The 17,010-nt window shown below is 50.0% G+C and overlaps 7 protein-coding genes across 7 annotated transcripts; 4 read left to right on the forward strand and 3 right to left on the reverse strand.

Moving 5' to 3' along the window:
- Nucleotides 1-114: 114 nt before the first annotated feature.
- Nucleotides 115-2,431, forward strand: BO97DRAFT_431122 (uncharacterized protein; the record flags this gene model as incomplete). Its single annotated transcript, XM_025697477.1, has 6 exons — nt 115-388; nt 446-853; nt 947-1,142; nt 1,303-2,060; nt 2,202-2,264; nt 2,361-2,431. 6 exons carry the CDS (start codon nt 115-117, stop codon nt 2,429-2,431), a joined length of 1,770 nt encoding a protein of 589 aa, XP_025556277.1.
- Nucleotides 2,390-4,751, reverse strand: BO97DRAFT_402664 (gamma-tubulin mipA). Its single transcript, XM_025694560.1, has 8 exons — nt 4,720-4,751; nt 4,599-4,639; nt 4,387-4,499; nt 4,272-4,325; nt 4,013-4,195; nt 3,722-3,925; nt 3,571-3,657; nt 2,390-3,499 (listed from the first exon to the last, which is right to left on the reverse strand). Exons 1-8 carry the CDS (start codon nt 4,725-4,727, stop codon nt 2,822-2,824), a joined length of 1,368 nt encoding a protein of 455 aa, XP_025556278.1. The 5' UTR covers nt 4,728-4,751; the 3' UTR covers nt 2,390-2,821.
- Nucleotides 4,752-5,101: 350 nt separating this feature from the next.
- On the reverse strand, nt 5,102-6,347 carry BO97DRAFT_402665 (aspartate/glutamate racemase family protein). The gene is made up of 2 exons (XM_025694561.1): nt 6,291-6,347; nt 5,102-6,197 (listed from the first exon to the last, which is right to left on the reverse strand). The coding sequence occupies exon 2, from the start codon at nt 6,053-6,055 to the stop codon at nt 5,174-5,176; it is 882 nt and encodes a 293-aa protein (XP_025556279.1). The 5' UTR covers nt 6,056-6,197; nt 6,291-6,347; the 3' UTR covers nt 5,102-5,173.
- Nucleotides 6,348-6,460: 113 nt separating this feature from the next.
- Nucleotides 6,461-7,812, forward strand: BO97DRAFT_440014 (aldo/keto reductase family protein). The gene is made up of 3 exons (XM_025698032.1): nt 6,461-6,538; nt 6,598-7,177; nt 7,244-7,812. Exons 2-3 carry the CDS (start codon nt 6,643-6,645, stop codon nt 7,759-7,761), a joined length of 1,053 nt encoding a protein of 350 aa, XP_025556280.1. The 5' UTR covers nt 6,461-6,538; nt 6,598-6,642; the 3' UTR covers nt 7,762-7,812.
- Nucleotides 7,813-9,323: 1,511 nt separating this feature from the next.
- BO97DRAFT_420510 (putative MFS transporter) lies at nt 9,324-11,694 on the forward strand (the record flags this gene model as incomplete). Its single annotated transcript, XM_025696661.1, has 11 exons — nt 9,324-9,656; nt 9,716-9,800; nt 9,862-9,912; nt 9,969-10,186; nt 10,242-10,415; nt 10,465-10,571; nt 10,636-10,796; nt 10,864-10,949; nt 11,015-11,204; nt 11,285-11,413; nt 11,480-11,694. 11 exons carry the CDS (start codon nt 9,324-9,326, stop codon nt 11,692-11,694), a joined length of 1,749 nt encoding a protein of 582 aa, XP_025556281.1.
- A 383-nt stretch (nt 11,695-12,077) lies between these two features.
- BO97DRAFT_467606 (DMT family transporter) lies at nt 12,078-14,639 on the forward strand (the record flags this gene model as incomplete). The annotated part of the gene is made up of 4 exons (XM_025699668.1): nt 12,078-12,149; nt 12,729-13,135; nt 13,211-13,947; nt 14,014-14,639. The coding sequence occupies 4 exons, from the start codon at nt 12,078-12,080 to the stop codon at nt 14,271-14,273; spliced, it is 1,476 nt and encodes a 491-aa protein (XP_025556282.1). The 3' UTR covers nt 14,274-14,639.
- A 376-nt stretch (nt 14,640-15,015) lies between these two features.
- On the reverse strand, nt 15,016-16,868 carry BO97DRAFT_360869 (actin-related protein 2). The gene is made up of 7 exons (XM_025692381.1): nt 16,744-16,868; nt 16,553-16,599; nt 16,344-16,487; nt 16,014-16,239; nt 15,372-15,937; nt 15,232-15,309; nt 15,016-15,162 (listed from the first exon to the last, which is right to left on the reverse strand). The coding sequence occupies exons 1-7, from the start codon at nt 16,760-16,762 to the stop codon at nt 15,076-15,078; spliced, it is 1,167 nt and encodes a 388-aa protein (XP_025556283.1). The 5' UTR covers nt 16,763-16,868; the 3' UTR covers nt 15,016-15,075.
- Between the last annotated feature and the right edge of the window lie 142 nt (nt 16,869-17,010).

Here is a 17,010-nt window from a genome sequence, read left to right on the forward strand (position 1 = left end):
TCTTTGTTTCGCTCTTTCCCAGTTCCCCCGGTGTTGTCCACGGTCTTTCCATTTTTCATGTTCGTTTTGATATTCGATGTGAGAGATATTCGATGTGAGGCTGATCCATACACTATGGCTCATATTTATTCTACCACCACAGTCACGCCGGTTTCGACAAGAACTTCGAATTTTCCAGTTCTGCGAATCATGTCCGGGAAGTGCCATTTTCTCGTCCCGGTCGGGACTCTCACCATCTGCTGTCCTTGTACAGGGTTCACGGGAACGTCTACGGACGGACAGCTGGATATTCTCTGTCAAGCTTGTCTTCATCCGCTCACTCAACATGGAGACGTTATTTCGGCAGAGGTTTATTCAACCCAGCAAGGAAGCAGCCAGCTAGAAATATGTTAGATTCTATCCTCAAGCACCTCATGGCATAACTAATGATATTTATGATGAACAGCTGTCCCTCTCGATCCGTTCATCAGTCCTCCATCGGAGACAGTCTCAAAACTCGTCGACCTCATTGATTCGGAGAAAGTTGTGCATGTGCGGGGGACCCCTGCGAGCGGAAAAACAACACTGGCTCAATCACTGCAGAGATATTATCAGGTTAAGAAGAGGAACTCAATCTATGTTGATATATGGCGCGAGCTTGATGAATACCCTTCAGTAATAGACGACCCCTTGTTTCGCCCCTGGAGCAAGCTCAACATAATGTTACGGACAAGATTTGGTTCAAATATGAATTATCTGGCTTCGGGAACTATCCTCATTATCCACGAGGCCCAAAGTTCGTATTCGGACACCCTCTTCTGGAATTCAATAATCAAGAACCGGTTGTCCCACCAAGGCCCAGATATCAGATTCTGTCTTTTTTGCTGCTACGGGAGCCCGTGAAGTGGTGTTGACAGGGAGGTGAAACCTGATATCAACACTTATACGCCCGCTACTTTTGTTCTAGCTCAACGCGTGACGTTGACCCCTCAGTCACATCCATCATCGCCTTCGATCGGTCTATTCTTCTCCCGATCAGAGTTCACGGATGCTGCACAGCGATTGATCGCGAACTCTCGTTTTCAAGAAAAGTTTACCCTCCGTCCAGACGCCGAAGATTATCTTTTTTCGTTGACAAACGGACACCCAGGTGGTCTTGCGCTGTGCTAAAGTACATTCACGACGTGAGTTTCTTCCTTCGTTCCAACTAAAACGCAGTTTATTCTCAAGCACCCTTGACTAACTGAGTTTGCATTAGCTTTATCGCCATTCTATCAAGAGCGGTGACTTATCAGTCATAACCAAGGAGCACGTGGTCGACAGCTTGAAATGGGATCGGAAGGTCTGGGAAACGCTGGCTCAAGAGCCAATATCACGTTCACTGCCCCAGAGCAATTTTCTCACCACGGAAGTTGCAAACCTCCTCGCTAAGGTTTTGGAGGAAGGAAATGTACTATGTGGACCGAAGCGGAACGAAGAGGTAGAAACATGTTACAGGCGCGGATGGTTGCACAGAATGCAAATACTTGGAGAGGATGGTCTCGACAAGGATGTCTATGTGCTTCCTTCAAGACTCCATGAAAAGCATGTATCTCTAAGTATCCACTCCAGATATCTCGATTGCATTATTCTAACTATTCCTAGGTGGATCGAACACTACATCGGAAAAATAGCGAGAAGTCTACCCTCCGAATTCCAAAATTTACGAGATTTGACTATTGCAATATTACGAGGGTTTTCAAGCTCGAGTCTGAGGCAATCAGCCCAAGGCAAGAAATTGTCAAGTGGTGCACAGCCAAAACCAGTTGAGGCACAGTATCAAGACGAGTTCTACCGGTGTTTTAATAAGTTAGCCGGTAGAGGTGTGCCAGTCTGTACCGAATGGTCTAGGACCACAGACGGCCGAGTCGATTTCTGGATTCCTGGCAAAAAATGGGCAGTGGAGATTGTCCGGGAGCAAGACCGAATCAACGAACACATTATGCGTTTTCACGAGAATGGCCAGTATTACCCTTGGCGAGAAGATGGTATGATCGAAGATTGGATCATTGTCAATTGTACCACTTCTCCGCCGACACGTGGTTAATATATACCCCGCCTTATTCACCGTTGACCCAGCTAATATAAGAGTAGGTTACGAAGAGACACGGCTTATCCATGCAGTTTTCAAGAAGGACTATGCAGAATTGCAGATTCTTGATAATCAGAGGGAAATTTTACAGACCTCTTTTTTGCACAATTGAGAATTCGGTGCTTCATATGGGACGGGCGAAAGGTGTATGGTAGTCAGTTCTGCTTACAACAGTTGGCAGTTGTTGATTTGAAATTCCAAGTGAGTCATTGCGAACCGATTAAGTATTTTTAAATATCAATTTTCGAAGTCAATTTTGAAGCTATTCAGAAGCGCCTTGAAGCGCCTAAAAGCGTACAGGGCCTCTATCTACCTCTATGATAGCATGACACCTTGCTGGCGTCAGCTGCTCGTTGCTTCTTGTGTGGGCTGTTTTTACCCCCCGGTATCCCGCTGTGTAACTATCATCGACGTCCGACAACTGGCTGCCTTGCTCCTTACCATGACCACATTCACTGGTGCCAATCGCCCCAATTAAATCAAAGTGATACACCCCCCTCCACCCCATGTAACCAGCACACAATGGAACCTCTTATTTTTCATGGTAAACAAGAATTCAATTTGAGAAACGCCTCCGCCGCTTGAAATACACCGGTCAGCCCTTGGTAGTCATAAAAGAAAAAGCAACCACAATCAGTAGGAGTAGTGCAACGCAAACAGAAAGAAAAGCAAGAACGCGAATGGAGAAGATTAGAAAACGGCGTTCGTCCATCAGATTCCGAGCTCTTTATCCTTCCCGGCATCGGGATCCAGGTAATTCTCCTTCTCGGCCGCCTCATACTCGTCAACGAGGTCCATTACCACAGTACGGGCCTCGTCAAACTCTCCCAAGCCGTCCGAGAAGGGGCTTTCCTTCTTGTATTGCTCCAAGAAGGCGTTCCGCTTCCGCAGGCGATCGTATTGACTGACGATACGCTTGAACAAGGTGGCGACCGAGGTGTGGTTCGCCAGCATCAGACCGCTGACCCGGTGCGTATTCTGCATGTACGGCGATTTCTTCGTCAGAGCCACCTGGATGCTGGCCGGGCCCCACGGAATGAACGACGCCAGTCGCCGCTCGCGGATGCGGAGTAACGACTTGTGCACGTCGGTCGGGTCTGCCTCGCCCTGGATGATGTTGAGGATGCTAATGTAACAGCTGGATTTGCTGGGGTTGATCGACACCATGCGGTTCTTGGGTTGCAGGAGGCGCCGCATCACATCCAGGACGGTAGTCTTCCGAATGGTCTTGGCCTGCTCGACGTTGTCGCCCGTGAACGGAGTATAGGAGGTGATCAGGAAGTGGCTGCGAGGGGTAGGAATCAGGGAAGCAATGATTCCAACCAGATCATTGTGCATATAGCCAGGGTAGCGAAGGGTGGTGGTGGAGGCGGACATTACAGTAGACACCTAGCAAGGAAGCTGTTAGGATAAGTCCGCTCAGATGCTTGGTGCAATCGCAAGCGCACGGGGTCTCTTACAAGCTGGTTCGTTTGTTGGAATGACGGTTCCTGCACATGGAGTCTGTCTGCAACGATTCGCGAAAGGGCACCATTGTCCAAAACGACCTAAGAATGAGTTTATTAGTTTTAGCTTGATCCGATTTCCAGACGTAGAGTTCATAAGTCTTACCACGGAGTCAGCATTCTGTGTCAGCCGTCGCATCGTAAGAAGACTGTTATATGGATTGACGACCACGTCCACGGAGTGAGTATCGGGGAAGACGGAGTAGGTCTGCACCAATTTCTTGGGATATCGGTCGTTCATTCGTTCAAGGATAAAACTGCCCAGACCGGAGCCCGTTCCTCCTGCGATGGAATGCAGGAACATGAAGCCCTGTCATAAGACAATCGTCAACGCATCGATCCAGGGGTTAGTTGGAGTCGCTTAGTGTATCTCCGCCCCAAGCACTATGAAACATACCTCTAAGGAATCGCTTCCATCTGCTTCTCGATCAATCATGTCGAAAATCTCCTCCTGGACAACTTCACCCGCGGAATAGCCAGCTCCCCAGTTGTTTCCAGCGCCAATGCCCTGTTGTCCAATGAAGAAGTTCTCGGGGTTGTAGATGTTTCGGTATGGACCGGCTTGTATCGCGTTGAGGACCTAGTTGAGAACCTGGGCTCAGCGTTTGTGCGATAGTATAGGTTTGCTGGTTCCGAGGCTGCAGAAGGTTTCATACTCGGGGCTCCAAATCCAGAAGAATCGCTCGAGGGATGTATCGAGTATCATCGCTCTGTAGAATAGATGTCAGCTTTGTTGCATCATGGTCAAGCTCTGGAGTCTCGTGGGCGTACCTGGTAGAAGAAGACATCCTTGCGGTCTCCGCCCTCGGTTGCGAAATCTTCTAAGTTGCCATCTTGACTTATTCCGTGTTCGAGGCAAAGCTGTTGCCAGAATTGTGAGCCAACTAAGTAATGTTCCAGTCAGTAGCAGCACCATGACAGAGAAGCCACAATCTTGGAAGCTATGGTTGCGATAAGAAATACTCTTGAGTGGGACTATGTACCATTGTTGCCGCACTGGCCGGCTTGGATTGTGATGATTTCTCTATCCCAAGATTAGTTATATTTAGTATTGGACAAAGAACTCTATATAGATCATGAGGGTGGTAATATTGTGGCACATACCTGGGCATCTTTTTGCTTGACCACCACAAGTAGTCGTGGTTTTTGGCGCACGCGTAGCGCGTTCCGCGGGGAAACTTCTAGCTCTCGATCTAGGTTAGGCGTGGTTGCCTTAGGCCACTACTGTTATCAGCCGACAGCCTCTACAACAATGGCAGTCCCTGAACTTTAGCATAACATTCTGTTTTGGATTTTTTCAAGAGTGACAGAAATTGTGAGGGTTTTGATCTTGCCCCTTAATCTTCACATCATTCACAAAGAATTGACTTTCCCACACAAGATTTGCACTACTTCCCGTCGAAGCTCAGGCATATATAGTAAGAATGATCATAACTTGCTGTTACTATCGGAGCTGCGGATTGTATTCAGCAGCAGACTGATGAAGACCACTCATTGTAATTTGACATACACAGAGTAAATAAGTCTCTTATATACGAGAGATCAAGACCGGTTTGGTTCAATACCCGACTTTGCAAGCCGTGACAAGCATCCCAGCCCCGGCAGCAACACCGTCAATAATTCTCACCTGGCAACCTTGTTTCCGACCATATGCTCTCACACACCCTTCTCGGACGGCCTCCTCCATACCTACCATACCAGCGCAGCCCATACAGATTGCGCCCACGGAATGCTGCGAGTTCTTAAGGAGTCGCTCAGTTGCTTCGACAAGGCGTCTCCTCACTTCTCCGGGAGGAGTAGTGTGCAGCTCGACAGCTGTCAGTCCTGTGGTCTCGACACCAGCAAAATGACTTATGTTACTGTCGCTTGAATGACCAAGCATCTCGGCAACAGCATTGCTAAGCTCGGTCTCCCAGATCTTTCCGGTGGAGATGATGCCGAAAGTTTCCCGTGACTGCGACTTGTGGTATCCCTGGCCGGCTTCGTATTGGAAGGAGCTAACCACGCCCAGCGACGCTAGGACTCCGGCTTCGAAGATGCCTGTGACATACTTCCTCTTGACTTTCTGTTCCGAAGGCACAATGGCTGAGTCTGAATCTTCAATCTTTCGGACCTTTTCCTTCAGCATTCCAACAAGAGGGTGTGCCGAGAAGCATGCTACGAGAAAGCCATCGTATTCGGATATGATGCGTTCCAGGAATGGCATACAATAGAGAGCTGATTTGACTGAGTCTTCACCCGAGTCAATACTGGGGACGCCCTCGACAGTGCTGCCGTCCGGAAGGGTGACGATTTCGGACACCGGAGCTGTGAAGTAATCGAACTGAGTGCCCCCATGTCCCAAGTTATCCAGTAATGGTATCAACGCATTGGTCATATGCGATGAGGTGTTTGGGTTGATGACCAGTATTGAACATGTGTTCTTGCTTGGAGCGCTCATTCTGACTTATTGTAGCAAGCAGAGATATCAGAGGACGAATGCAAGCTCAGTGGTTTGGACAAGTAGGTTGATGAGTCAAAGTCATAAAATCGACCAAGACGCCGATAGCGGAATGGTTAGGGAACTTGCCCAACGGTGAGAACTACCAAAGGAACTTAGTATATCATCTGTGCTCCACATACTGATGAACAAAACATATACAGATGACAAAGTCAAGCAAAAGGTATATACTGACTCACAGGATTCTGACACCTTACTTTGGATCGTAGCAGAAATATACAATTGCTCGGTGTTGCCGTCGGACGGGCGGAGTTGCGCCATCATGGCGGGGAAGGTGACAAATACAGAAGCTCATCTCTCTTCGGGTCCCCCCACCTGGTTCCATTGTATTCCCTACATAAACAAGCTATAGTCCACCAGAACATTAGTTTTAGTATCTACAACCCTTGAATAGGCTTTTACACACCAGTCTCTGCGTCTGAGGTATTGTGTTCGGCAAGGAATCGAACGTCGTATCCTGGCATGAGCTAAATCCCTCTTAGCTACCCCGCCCAGCTATTACCGAGACAATTGCCTTCTTGCTCACCATGCCTCTCGTCGCACAGAATCCCTTACCAAGAGTCATCCTCGGCTTGATGACATTTGGTCCGGATGAGTCTGCAGGAGCTCGTATCACCTCACTTGACGAGTTTAACAAGTGTCTAGATCTGTTCCAACAGCAGGGCTTCAATGAAGTCGACACTGCTCGTGTCTATGTTGGAGGGCAGCAAGAAGCCTTTACCGCCCAGGCGAAGTGGAAGGAGCGTGGATTGACCCTGGCAACGAAGTGGTATCCCAGAGTGCCCGGTGACCACAAGCCGCAAGTTATCCGTGAGCAACTCGAGCTCTCATTGAAGAACTTGGGCACAAACTGCGTTGACATCTTCTATTTGCACGCCGCCGACCGGTCAGTCCCCTTCACGGAAACATTGGAGGCCGTCGATCAGTTGCATAAGGAAGGAAAATTTGTCGAACTCGGTCTGAGCAATTTCACTGCTTTTGAGGTCGCAGAGATAGTGACCGTCTGCAATGAGAGAGGCTGGGTACGACCAACCATCTACCAAGCCATGTACAATGCTATTAGTGAGTCACCTGAAGTGCCCCTCCCAAGACCTGAGAAACATCATACTGACCTGCCATCTATCATAGCCCGGTCCATTGAAACGGAATTGGTCCATGCTTGTAAACGGTATAGCATCGATATCGTGGTCTATAACCCTCTTGCTGGTGGAATCCTATCTGGAAAGTACAAGACCCAGGATATCCCCGAGGATGGCAGATACAGCGACAAGTCGAACACTGGAACGCTGTACCGCAAGCGATACTTCAAGGATGCGACGTTCGATGCTCTGCGGGTCATTGAGCCAGTCGCAGAGAAGCACGGCTTGACATTGCCAGAAATCGCATTCCGCTGGATTCGTCATCACTCCGCCCTCAACATCAAGGAGAATGGTCGGGATGGTATCATTGTGGGAGTGAGCAGCATTATACAGCTAGAGAACAACCTCAGAGACATTCAAAAGGGCCCACTGCCTGCGGAAGTGGTGGAGGCTTTAGACAAGGCATGGTTGATCGCGAAGCCCACGACGTCTGAGTACTGGCACCTCGATCTGAAGTACACATATGATACGAAAGAGGCATTGTTCAAGTCCAAGGCAAATGCCTGAGCGTGATACGGATGATGGGTGAAGAAATAATATAATAGTTCATGAATCACGATATATGATTTCGATTATCCCAATCATAGTTCAAAGGTTCCGGTTTTTCTTTTTAGTCTGGAAATCGAAGAAGTAGACACGGCTGTGGTATTGTGAACACAGCAACCCCAACCCCGACCCGGTTTTGGCAAGGAATTTGGCTCAAATAAAACTTGCTTGTGATAGGGAGCTGGAAAGAAATGGCGCAAGATCACGAGATGCCAAAAATGCGAATACAGAAGTCGTCCATGAAAAGGGGGGGGGGGGGGGGGTCGAAGGCTGCAACTCATCAATCTTTGGTCAAAGTGGCTAAAAAGCATGCAACCCAATGGAAAGAATCGAGGTAGGTCAGTGAAAGCAGGCCATCACGACTGAAAAGTGCATGAGAAGATGTGATCCATGATTGTTGGAACGGAGTAATAGAAGGGCGATCACATGAACGGCAACCTTAGGGAGGGGTCTAGAGCATCGCCAGCATTCCAACCAGCACCCATGCTGCAGCTCGACAGGAGCTGCATAAAGCACACAGGGAAATGAGCATATTCGGAAACAGATGCCGATTGTGAGCTAGAGTTCTATCCGGAGACTTTATTCCCACAGTCTGAGTCTCATCTTCTCGCTATGTTCACAACACATACATGACTACCTGCGGCATCACGGCCACAGCGCTTCAACTGAAACAAGGATTCTCTCGCAACCCGTCACAGCCGTTTGACTCTGTATCTTGAGCGATAAATGTGGCTCTGGATCCAAGCCATCAAGAGATGATCCTCGCATCCTACATGATTCGAATTCATTGTAGCCTCAAACTGGTCCCTTGCATGAATCTAGGCCTATGGCCCGAGACTAATCTGGGGAAGGCGTCTGACAGCACCTGTGCCACATTTTTCAATCAGCGCATCTAGAGTCCCTATCATCGGTCCTATCGCAAGCTCCCACTCGACAATGCGCCTATCCCTTCCTTGCGTGATCATTCCATGGAGATACATACTTTATATCCTGCTTGCCAGCAGAACTAGCCTGCGGAGTTGCACTAGAGCGCAATGCTTTACAAACTTTATTCATTCGACCAGACAACCCATGCCCGACTTGGAGGAATTTGAGGAAAGTAATTTGGTCTCTCTCTTGGCCTAGGTTGTTTTCACCTCTTGCGTGAACGAATCCTGGCGCTGCAGTGATACCTTACCACTAGCAGCGAGAGCTCCCGGCAATCGCCGCGTTACAAGGAGATTTGCATCAAGGGGTCTGCAGTGTTTTAAACCTTTACCACGAGCCATAAACATCTCAATCACCTGAAGAACCGCATCTACCCTGGGATCTAGATCCCCAGGTCACCATGTGTCTGCTACCTGAATCTGGGCAAAAAGAGAGCCATGAGGGTGGCTTGACAATAGTCTCCTTACCTGCCGCCTGGGGCTCTCAACAGATATAATGGAGGTCGAGCCGACCTAGATTGTTGAGATACTCTGTGCGACGACCCAGAATTTAATCAGGTGGATTCGAGTCTTCAGCCTATTGAGGAACCAACCAAAATGTCGCTTGTCATTGCCCGCTCAGCCGCAAGCAAGAGGGGTCTCAGTGTGCTCTCGAGTACAACGATCATATCAGACGTTGAGAAGAAAGCTACGATAAGTGTTAATGAGAAGCCTGTGGCATCTGGGTTAGGTGACGAGTCACTTGGTGATGCATCCGAGCCCCGTCGCTTCTGGTTTCAGCGGTCCAAGAACTACAATCCAAATGCCATCGCGACGCAACCATCAGTTTTTGACGACCCAGATCTTGCCGAGGAGTACAAGCCACGACCCGACTGGGAAAACATACACCGGTTTGACCCAGCCGCGCGATGGACAAGAGGTGAAGAAGATGTATGCCCATGTGAAAGGTTGGATATTTCGGGGCAGCACCAAAGCTAATTCGTATACAGAGCGTGCTTAAGAAGCTCGATATTCGCATCATGCTGTGGTCCTGTGTGATGATAACGGCGTTGGAGCTTGACAGATCTAATATCCGTATATGCCACCGCTCCACCCACCCTCACATCGACTGTTAACTGATTCTTGGCTGAACTAGAGCAAGCCAATGCGGATGATTTCTTGACCGACCTTCATCTCAGCCGCGATGGTCAGTGTGACGCCTACCACGATATGTTCCTATGCTGACTCTCTTATGTGAGGTAGATTACAACCTGGGGAACACGATTTATAGACTGTGCTATATGTTCAGTGAGATACCGGCACAAATCATCGGCAAAAAGATAGGCGCCGACCGATGGATTCCTATACAGATGATATCATGGTCGATAGTGGCTAGTTGCCAGTTCTGGCTCTCTGGCAGGACGTCTTTCTTGATAACTCGGGCTTTGATTGGTGTCTTGTCGGGGGGGTTTACACCCACGGTGAGTGACTTCGATCCGTACATATGTCCTACGTGTATGCCCTGACCTGTTCTAGATGATCCTCTACCTGTCATACTTCTATAAGCATCATGAGCTGTCTATTCGTCTGGGATTTTGGTATGCAGCTTCCTCACTGGCGGATATCCTGGCGGCCATCTTCGCATACGGTATTTTGCACTTAGGGGGTCGTGGTGGTCAAGCGGGCTGGCGATGGCTCTTTCTGATTGATGTGAGTCTATCTTTCTTTGTCTTAGTAGATGATTGCTCAAGGAGAACAGGGCCTTCTCACTTTGGCACTGGGACTTTTGTCCTTTGTCTTCCTGCCTCCCGGACCAACTCAAACCGCCAACTGGGCCCGAGGTAAGAAAGGCTGGTTTACAGAACGGTATGCGATTCTCAACCAATCTGGCGCGATCCTTCAAGAGGCTGAACCCGGACTTTCCTTGCAGAGAAGAGGTTATCATGGTCAATCGCATTGTGCGCGAAGACCCTAGTAAGGGCTCAATGCACAACAGGCAGCCCTTGACAGCAAAGCTTGTATGGCTTAGCTTCAGCGATTTTGATCTTTGGCCGTTATACATCGTCGGAATCATGTTTCTCACACCTTGGAGTCAGTAAACTCGCTTCAACACTTGTTCCGCTCGTGAAGGGAGCCCAAGCTAACGAATTATGAGCAGCAACCGTCTCGCAGTATTTCACACTGCAAATGAAAGACTTCGGGTTTGATACCTTCAATTCAATTCTCTTGTCCATACCATATTGCGTGAGTACAACCCTAGTGGATGATCATCGATGCGACAATTCAAGGGTGCTGATCAGCTGCCACAGGTCTTTGGGATCGTCACACGAATCATTTTAACTTACTCGGGCGAGTACTTTGAGTCCCTCTCGTGGATGGGAGTCATAGCCCAAGTCTGGAGTCTACCAATGATGATCTATATGAATACAGTGGATCTCAGTCAAACGAACAAATGGGTTGTGTGGACTGTTCTCACCCTTTTCCTCAGTCTCCCAAGCGGTGAGTGCATGTCTGTTTTGCACTCCATCCGGTGTTTCACCAAATAAGCTGGTTCACCTGCTAATAAGCAATTATAACAGCTCATGCACTTCAGGCCGGGTGGATATCCCGCAACTCGAACAGCGTGAGGACGCGAGCGATTGCTGCTGCCATATACAATATGTCTGTCCAGTTGTCTGCTATCATAGCCTCAAACATATACCAAGATGGTAAGTATTAGTCATTCGTGCCATACTTATGGCTCTTCTTGACTGACTTTGATGCGTTATGCATAGGGGATGCACCGCGCTACGTTATTGGCAATCGTGTGCTTCTGATTCTTGTGGGCGTCAACATAGTGCTCTACTTTGCTACCAAGGGCTACTACATGCTGCGGAATCATCAGCGCAATAGACGCTGGAATGGTATGACAGAGGAACAGAAGGTCGAGTATGTCGCGACCACCAAGGATGATGGGAATAAAAGGATGGATTTCCGGTTTGCGCATTGATATGCGGGGAAGAACAACTTGGGTATACGGGCCAAGTCGGAATACCTTCATCATTGGTCATAGAAACGGTGATACAAGACTTAGACCATAGTTGAACAGCCAATGATAGAGTACCAAGATCTTATCCCTGGGGGCAGAAGGCATCAACGTAACAATAAATCCGTTCAAATACAGGACAGGGCCTAATCCGGAGACTGGGCGGGGAAGCCTGGAGAATCCATCGCCCAACGCTCCCCACAACAATGCACGTGATCTACCGGAATTGAGTTAGTGCAGCACCGCCTCCTGACTGGGGGCCTTATTGACCTTATTGACTCAAGGCGGTGTGGATTGAAGGTGGACCGATGCTAGACCGTCTTAGGGGGCGGCAGTCCCTGAAAATGATGGATGCAACGCAGCCGCTAACTACGGAGAGTAGTCCACGGTCCCCCTACCACCTCGCTACCACATACTCCGTACTTTTATTGCCGTCTTGAAATCCTACTCTTGCCTTTCGTATTTCCTCTTTCTTTTCCCCATTTCTCTTTCCTTCCTCCCTTACAGCAGGTCTCCTTCAATTCATTGGGCTTGGCTTTGCTCCTTCTGCTTTCCACCTTACTGTTCCAACGCGACGTACCCACAATTCAAGAACGACTTTCGCAAACGTGGCCGCAGCGCAGCGGTCCGGAGTACCTCCCCCGAGACGTCGTCGTATACATATGAGGCTGTATGCCTTACCCCAGGACCTCATCACCCGCTCTTTTTTGCGAAGGCGACTGACTCACAGGGGCTGCTGTTTTCTTTCCCATAGCGCCCACGTGAACGTTACTTTATAAACCTTCCGCTGCTCATCCATCTATCTTTCTGTCCACCTGAGCTGCGGTCGTTCTGCCGATTGCGCGGCTCACCCGCCCACCTTTATCCCACTTCCCGACGCACGCTTTGTTATAGTCGCACCGGTCATAGATATTACCGACAAGGAGCCGGCTTCCAACCTTCTTTCTCTTTCTCTTTTTCTCAGCTTTGTTTACGGTGTAAACGGATAATCGCACAAGGTGGCTTCAGATAGTATACGATTATCGGGTGTAGGAGAAGCCCGGAATCTGGATCCGACCCTTGACTTCCACGACTCGGACGATGATATACCCATGAATCGTCCAGTCATGCATCGACCTGCGGAAACCCGCTCTCAACAACCACTGCTCAAAGATGAGCGCCGGGGACGGCTGTCGAACGGCAGCCTGGGCAATGGTGACGCAGAAGGCAGGCCTATGCTTCACCATTCACGACGTCCCACCATTCGCAGTGGTAGTCCAGAGCACAGCGCGGAGCAGGCGACGCGTCAGAAATACCTGATTGCGTCGGGTTTCCTGCTCCTGAGCCTGGCTAGTTTTGTCGTTCAGACCGAGACCGCGGTCTACATCCAGCACGAGCTACATTGGGACAAACCATATTGTATGCTGTAAGTAGAACGCTCGACCGAATGGCTCCTGAGTTCCTGTGCCATCCCAGAATCTAACCAGTCTCTCGTGCTTAGTTACCTCACACATGGCTCCTGGGCACTTTTGTGGCCTTTCCAGCTCCTTATACTTCGCTTGCAGAAACGCAAACTCTCTTGGGCGGCATTCTGGCGGCGCCATGTCTACCTCCTTCGGACGACAGCGAAAATGGTGGAGACTCAGGACCTACACCTTACCTCCCGTGATTCTCATAGATCGCCTATTCCCTACATGCTCAAGACGACGGCATTCGTTACCACCGCTCTTACAATTGCTGGAGGCTCTTGGTACGTTGCGGTTAACATGACTACACCGAGCGATCTGACGGCTATCTACAATTGCTCCGCTTTCTTCGCGTACGCTTTCTCGATTCCGCTCTTGAAAGACAAACTGCGGGGCGATAAGATAATCGCGGTCGTGGTCGCCATCATCGGAGTCCTCGTTGTGGCATACGGTGGTCGAAACGACGGCAAGAAGGGCGAAGGGTATGACGAAGCGGAGAACCGATTGCTAGGCAATATTATCATAGGAGTTGGCAGTGTTCTGTACGGCCTGTATGAGGTTTTATACAAGCGATTCGCTTGTCCCCCGGAGGGTACCAGCGCTGGACGCAGCATGATCTTCGCAAATACCTTTGGCAGCCTTATTGGATGTTTCACACTCCTCGTTCTGTGGATCCCCTTGCCATTGCTTCACATAATCGGTCTTGAAACGTTCCGCTGGCCGACCGGAGAAGCTGCCTGGATGCTCATGATCTCCGTCCTTGCTAATGCCAGTAAGCCAACGCTCCCCCTGCTATGGAACCAAAAGTCAACGATTGCGGCTGACCATTCTTCTCTAGCTTTTTCGGGATCTTTCCTTGTCTTGATCTCCCTAACTTCGCCCGTTCTGTCTTCCGTGGCCGCCTTGCTCACGATATTCCTGGTTGCGATCGTCGACTGGCTTCGCACAGGCCAACCCCTTTCCCTGGCCTCAATCATCGGCGGTGTGCTCATAATCGTGGCCTTCTTCCTCCTCAGCTGGAGCACTTACCGCGAGATGAACGAGGAGCAGAAGAAGGTCATGGCCAATGAGCAGACCGAATCCGACTCCGATGATTAAACATACACTTTCTCCCTAAAGGGCTGCCGCATCAGATTATCCCGACATGCATATACAATCCATTTGCCTTCCGCTGGCAGAGACGGGCTTCTGGTTTTTGTCCCCTTCATTTCCCCTTCCAAATTCTCCTGGTGCGTGAGATACGGTCACATAATAGTGTTCGTTCCTTTGTACAAGTCACTTCCCCGTCTTTCCTTCCGTATCTGTCTTGGGTTATAGAGGCCATGTCTGCATCTAAAGGAGTTTGTTTCTCTTTCCACCTTGTTTGTTATATACATCACATAGACTTAGCCACGCCACGGTCTGTCCGAATTAGTCTGGGAACCTGTTTGATTTCGTGGAATATCTATTTTGTGATTCTAGCAGAAGAGTATGTTTGTTCCTCTTGTGATGATATTGTTGATTCATTGTCGACTACATGTTGACTTACCGTCTTGTCCACGTCTACGGTACGGTTACACATGTAGCTGCTTACGCGAGAAGGAGAATAGCTGGTAGAGTGGGGTTTGCTCAGAGAAAGCCTGAGATAGATAGATGGATTAGGCCTGGCCCGTTATGTTTTCCACGGTGAAAGTGACGAGTTGGTTTGGATGGATGGATAGATGAGTGATTGCAGGACGTGACTGCAGTGAGTTACATAGATATAGAAGGACAAGATATTAGGAAACGGACTGAGACCTCATAAGATCGAGCCTTGTATTTCTTTTTGCGTCATGGGAGTGACAGTTGTCAGGATAGAGCAGGCTGAAAGTAGGTATTGTATGTATGTACTGGTACTAGGATAGAAGTAGCAAAACTAGATTTATCTAGGGCCGAGCTTGGCCAGGGCACGGGCACCCTGTTCCTGCCATTCTTGCTTGGTAACCCACATGTCCTCCTTATCGGCGATCTAGAAAGAGACGGCGGTTAGTGAAATTGGACGGGATGGCCGGATTGCAGATGCGGGAGGTGTTCATACCAAGTTGGCAAGCACGGCACCTCCAAGGAAGACCATGTGTCTTCGTCGGGGCGGGTCCTCGATGCGGACCTTGAATTTCTGTATGAGTGTTAGCTAGGATGCAACGATGTGGTTTGAGAGGGGGAAGAAGGGCCGCATACGTTGAGTCTCTCCGGGTTTCCTTGCAGTACTCGAGTGAGCCACAACTGCTTGAGCTCTTTCTCCAATCGCGAAGGCAGACCGGGGTACATGCTGCTTCCTCCACTGAGCACGATGGCCTTGTACAGACTGGAACGTACGTCGACGTCGGCGCCCTGGATGGTGTTGAACAGTAGCTCGGCGATACCGGGTTGGTCGACGTCGACCAGGTGTGGCTGGAAGAGACACTCGGGGGCCTCGAACCGCTCGCTTCCTACGCGAATGACACGGCCGTCGGGGAGGGTGTAGGACTCAACCAGGACCGTCGTATCTTCGGAGAGCTTCTTGTCCAGCTCCAGGTCGTAGGAGACGTAGCAGAGCTTCTCCTTGATCTGGCGCACGGTCTCGAAGTCGGCCGTGCGGTTCAGGGCGTACCCGCGACGAAGGAGAAGGGCGATGAGATTACGGGTGACATCCCGACCAGCAACATCCAATCGGCGGATGTGGTGGTTCAGGACGGTGGATTCATAGACGGGGATGATGTGGGTGACACCGTCTCCGGAATCGACGACGACACCACTGCTGAGACCTGCGATCCGCCGCAAGAGCGTAGGGCTTAGTGAACGACACAAACACAGACGGTGTCAGGAGCCTCAGCCACTTACCTTGCGCATACAGCGCAAGCACAGCTTGAATGGCGACGTATACACCGCCAAAGTTGTAGCCTTCCAACATAACCTCCGCCATCTGCTCCCGGTTCTTCAGAGGGTTCATGGGGGGTTCGGTGAGGAGGATCTTGCGGCCGGTGGGGTCGATCTTCATCTTTTCGTAGAAAGTGTAGTTCCAAAGGTGTTGCATGTCATCCCATCTCTTCACTATTCCGTTCTCCATCTAATATGCATGGGCAGGCATTAGTCGGGTCCGACATTCACATGTTGTGCTGAAAGATTTCGCAAGGAAGGCAGCTTGGAGGGTATCCAGGGTAAAGAGCATACGGGATAGGTGATCTGGAGCATCGATCTGGCGGCGGCGGCTTCATCTCCGCACATGATATCCTTGACGACAATGTCGCCTGCCTGCTCCTCCGTCCGCAGTATGGGCCGCCCCACTATCGAGGGGAACTGGTGCTCGGGGAAGTTCTGCAAGAAGGCGCGAAGATTAATGAATGAGCGAAATTGTCAAAGACCAAACAGGAGAGACCTACTTGCGCAGCATATCCGACTTTGAGGAAACCCGTTCCTCCGTCGAGCACTGTTGGGTTGAATTGTCGTGATTAGCTGAAGGGGACGGGAGGTACGGAGAGTTCCCGGACAAGGAGAGGAGGAGCTGGCGGAGAGAGGGGGAAAGAGAGTAAGGGGGGAGGAAGGGAGTTCAGGTAGGAAGAGCGCAACGTACCAATGGGCATATCAGCCATGATGAAGGTGGAATTGAGCGACCGGCGAAAAGGGAATAAGAAGGCGATTGATCAAAAAGCGGGTGAGGAAGGAAAAGGAACGAGCATTGAAGATGACGTCCAGAATGGCAGGACAGCAACAACACGCACGACCGACAGACAAGACCAAGTCGCCCGTCCGGAGCAGCGCTGCGTTGCTGGTGGGGGCCTGCCGGGCGGTCAACCACGGGGGGGGGAAGGGGGGGGTTGTCTATATGCCTGAGGCGTAC

The sequence above is a fragment of the Aspergillus homomorphus genome (genome assembly GCF_003184865.1).
Source record: "Aspergillus homomorphus CBS 101889 unplaced genomic scaffold BO97scaffold_2, whole genome shotgun sequence".
Lineage (NCBI taxonomy): Eukaryota > Fungi > Ascomycota > Eurotiomycetes > Eurotiales > Aspergillaceae > Aspergillus > Aspergillus homomorphus.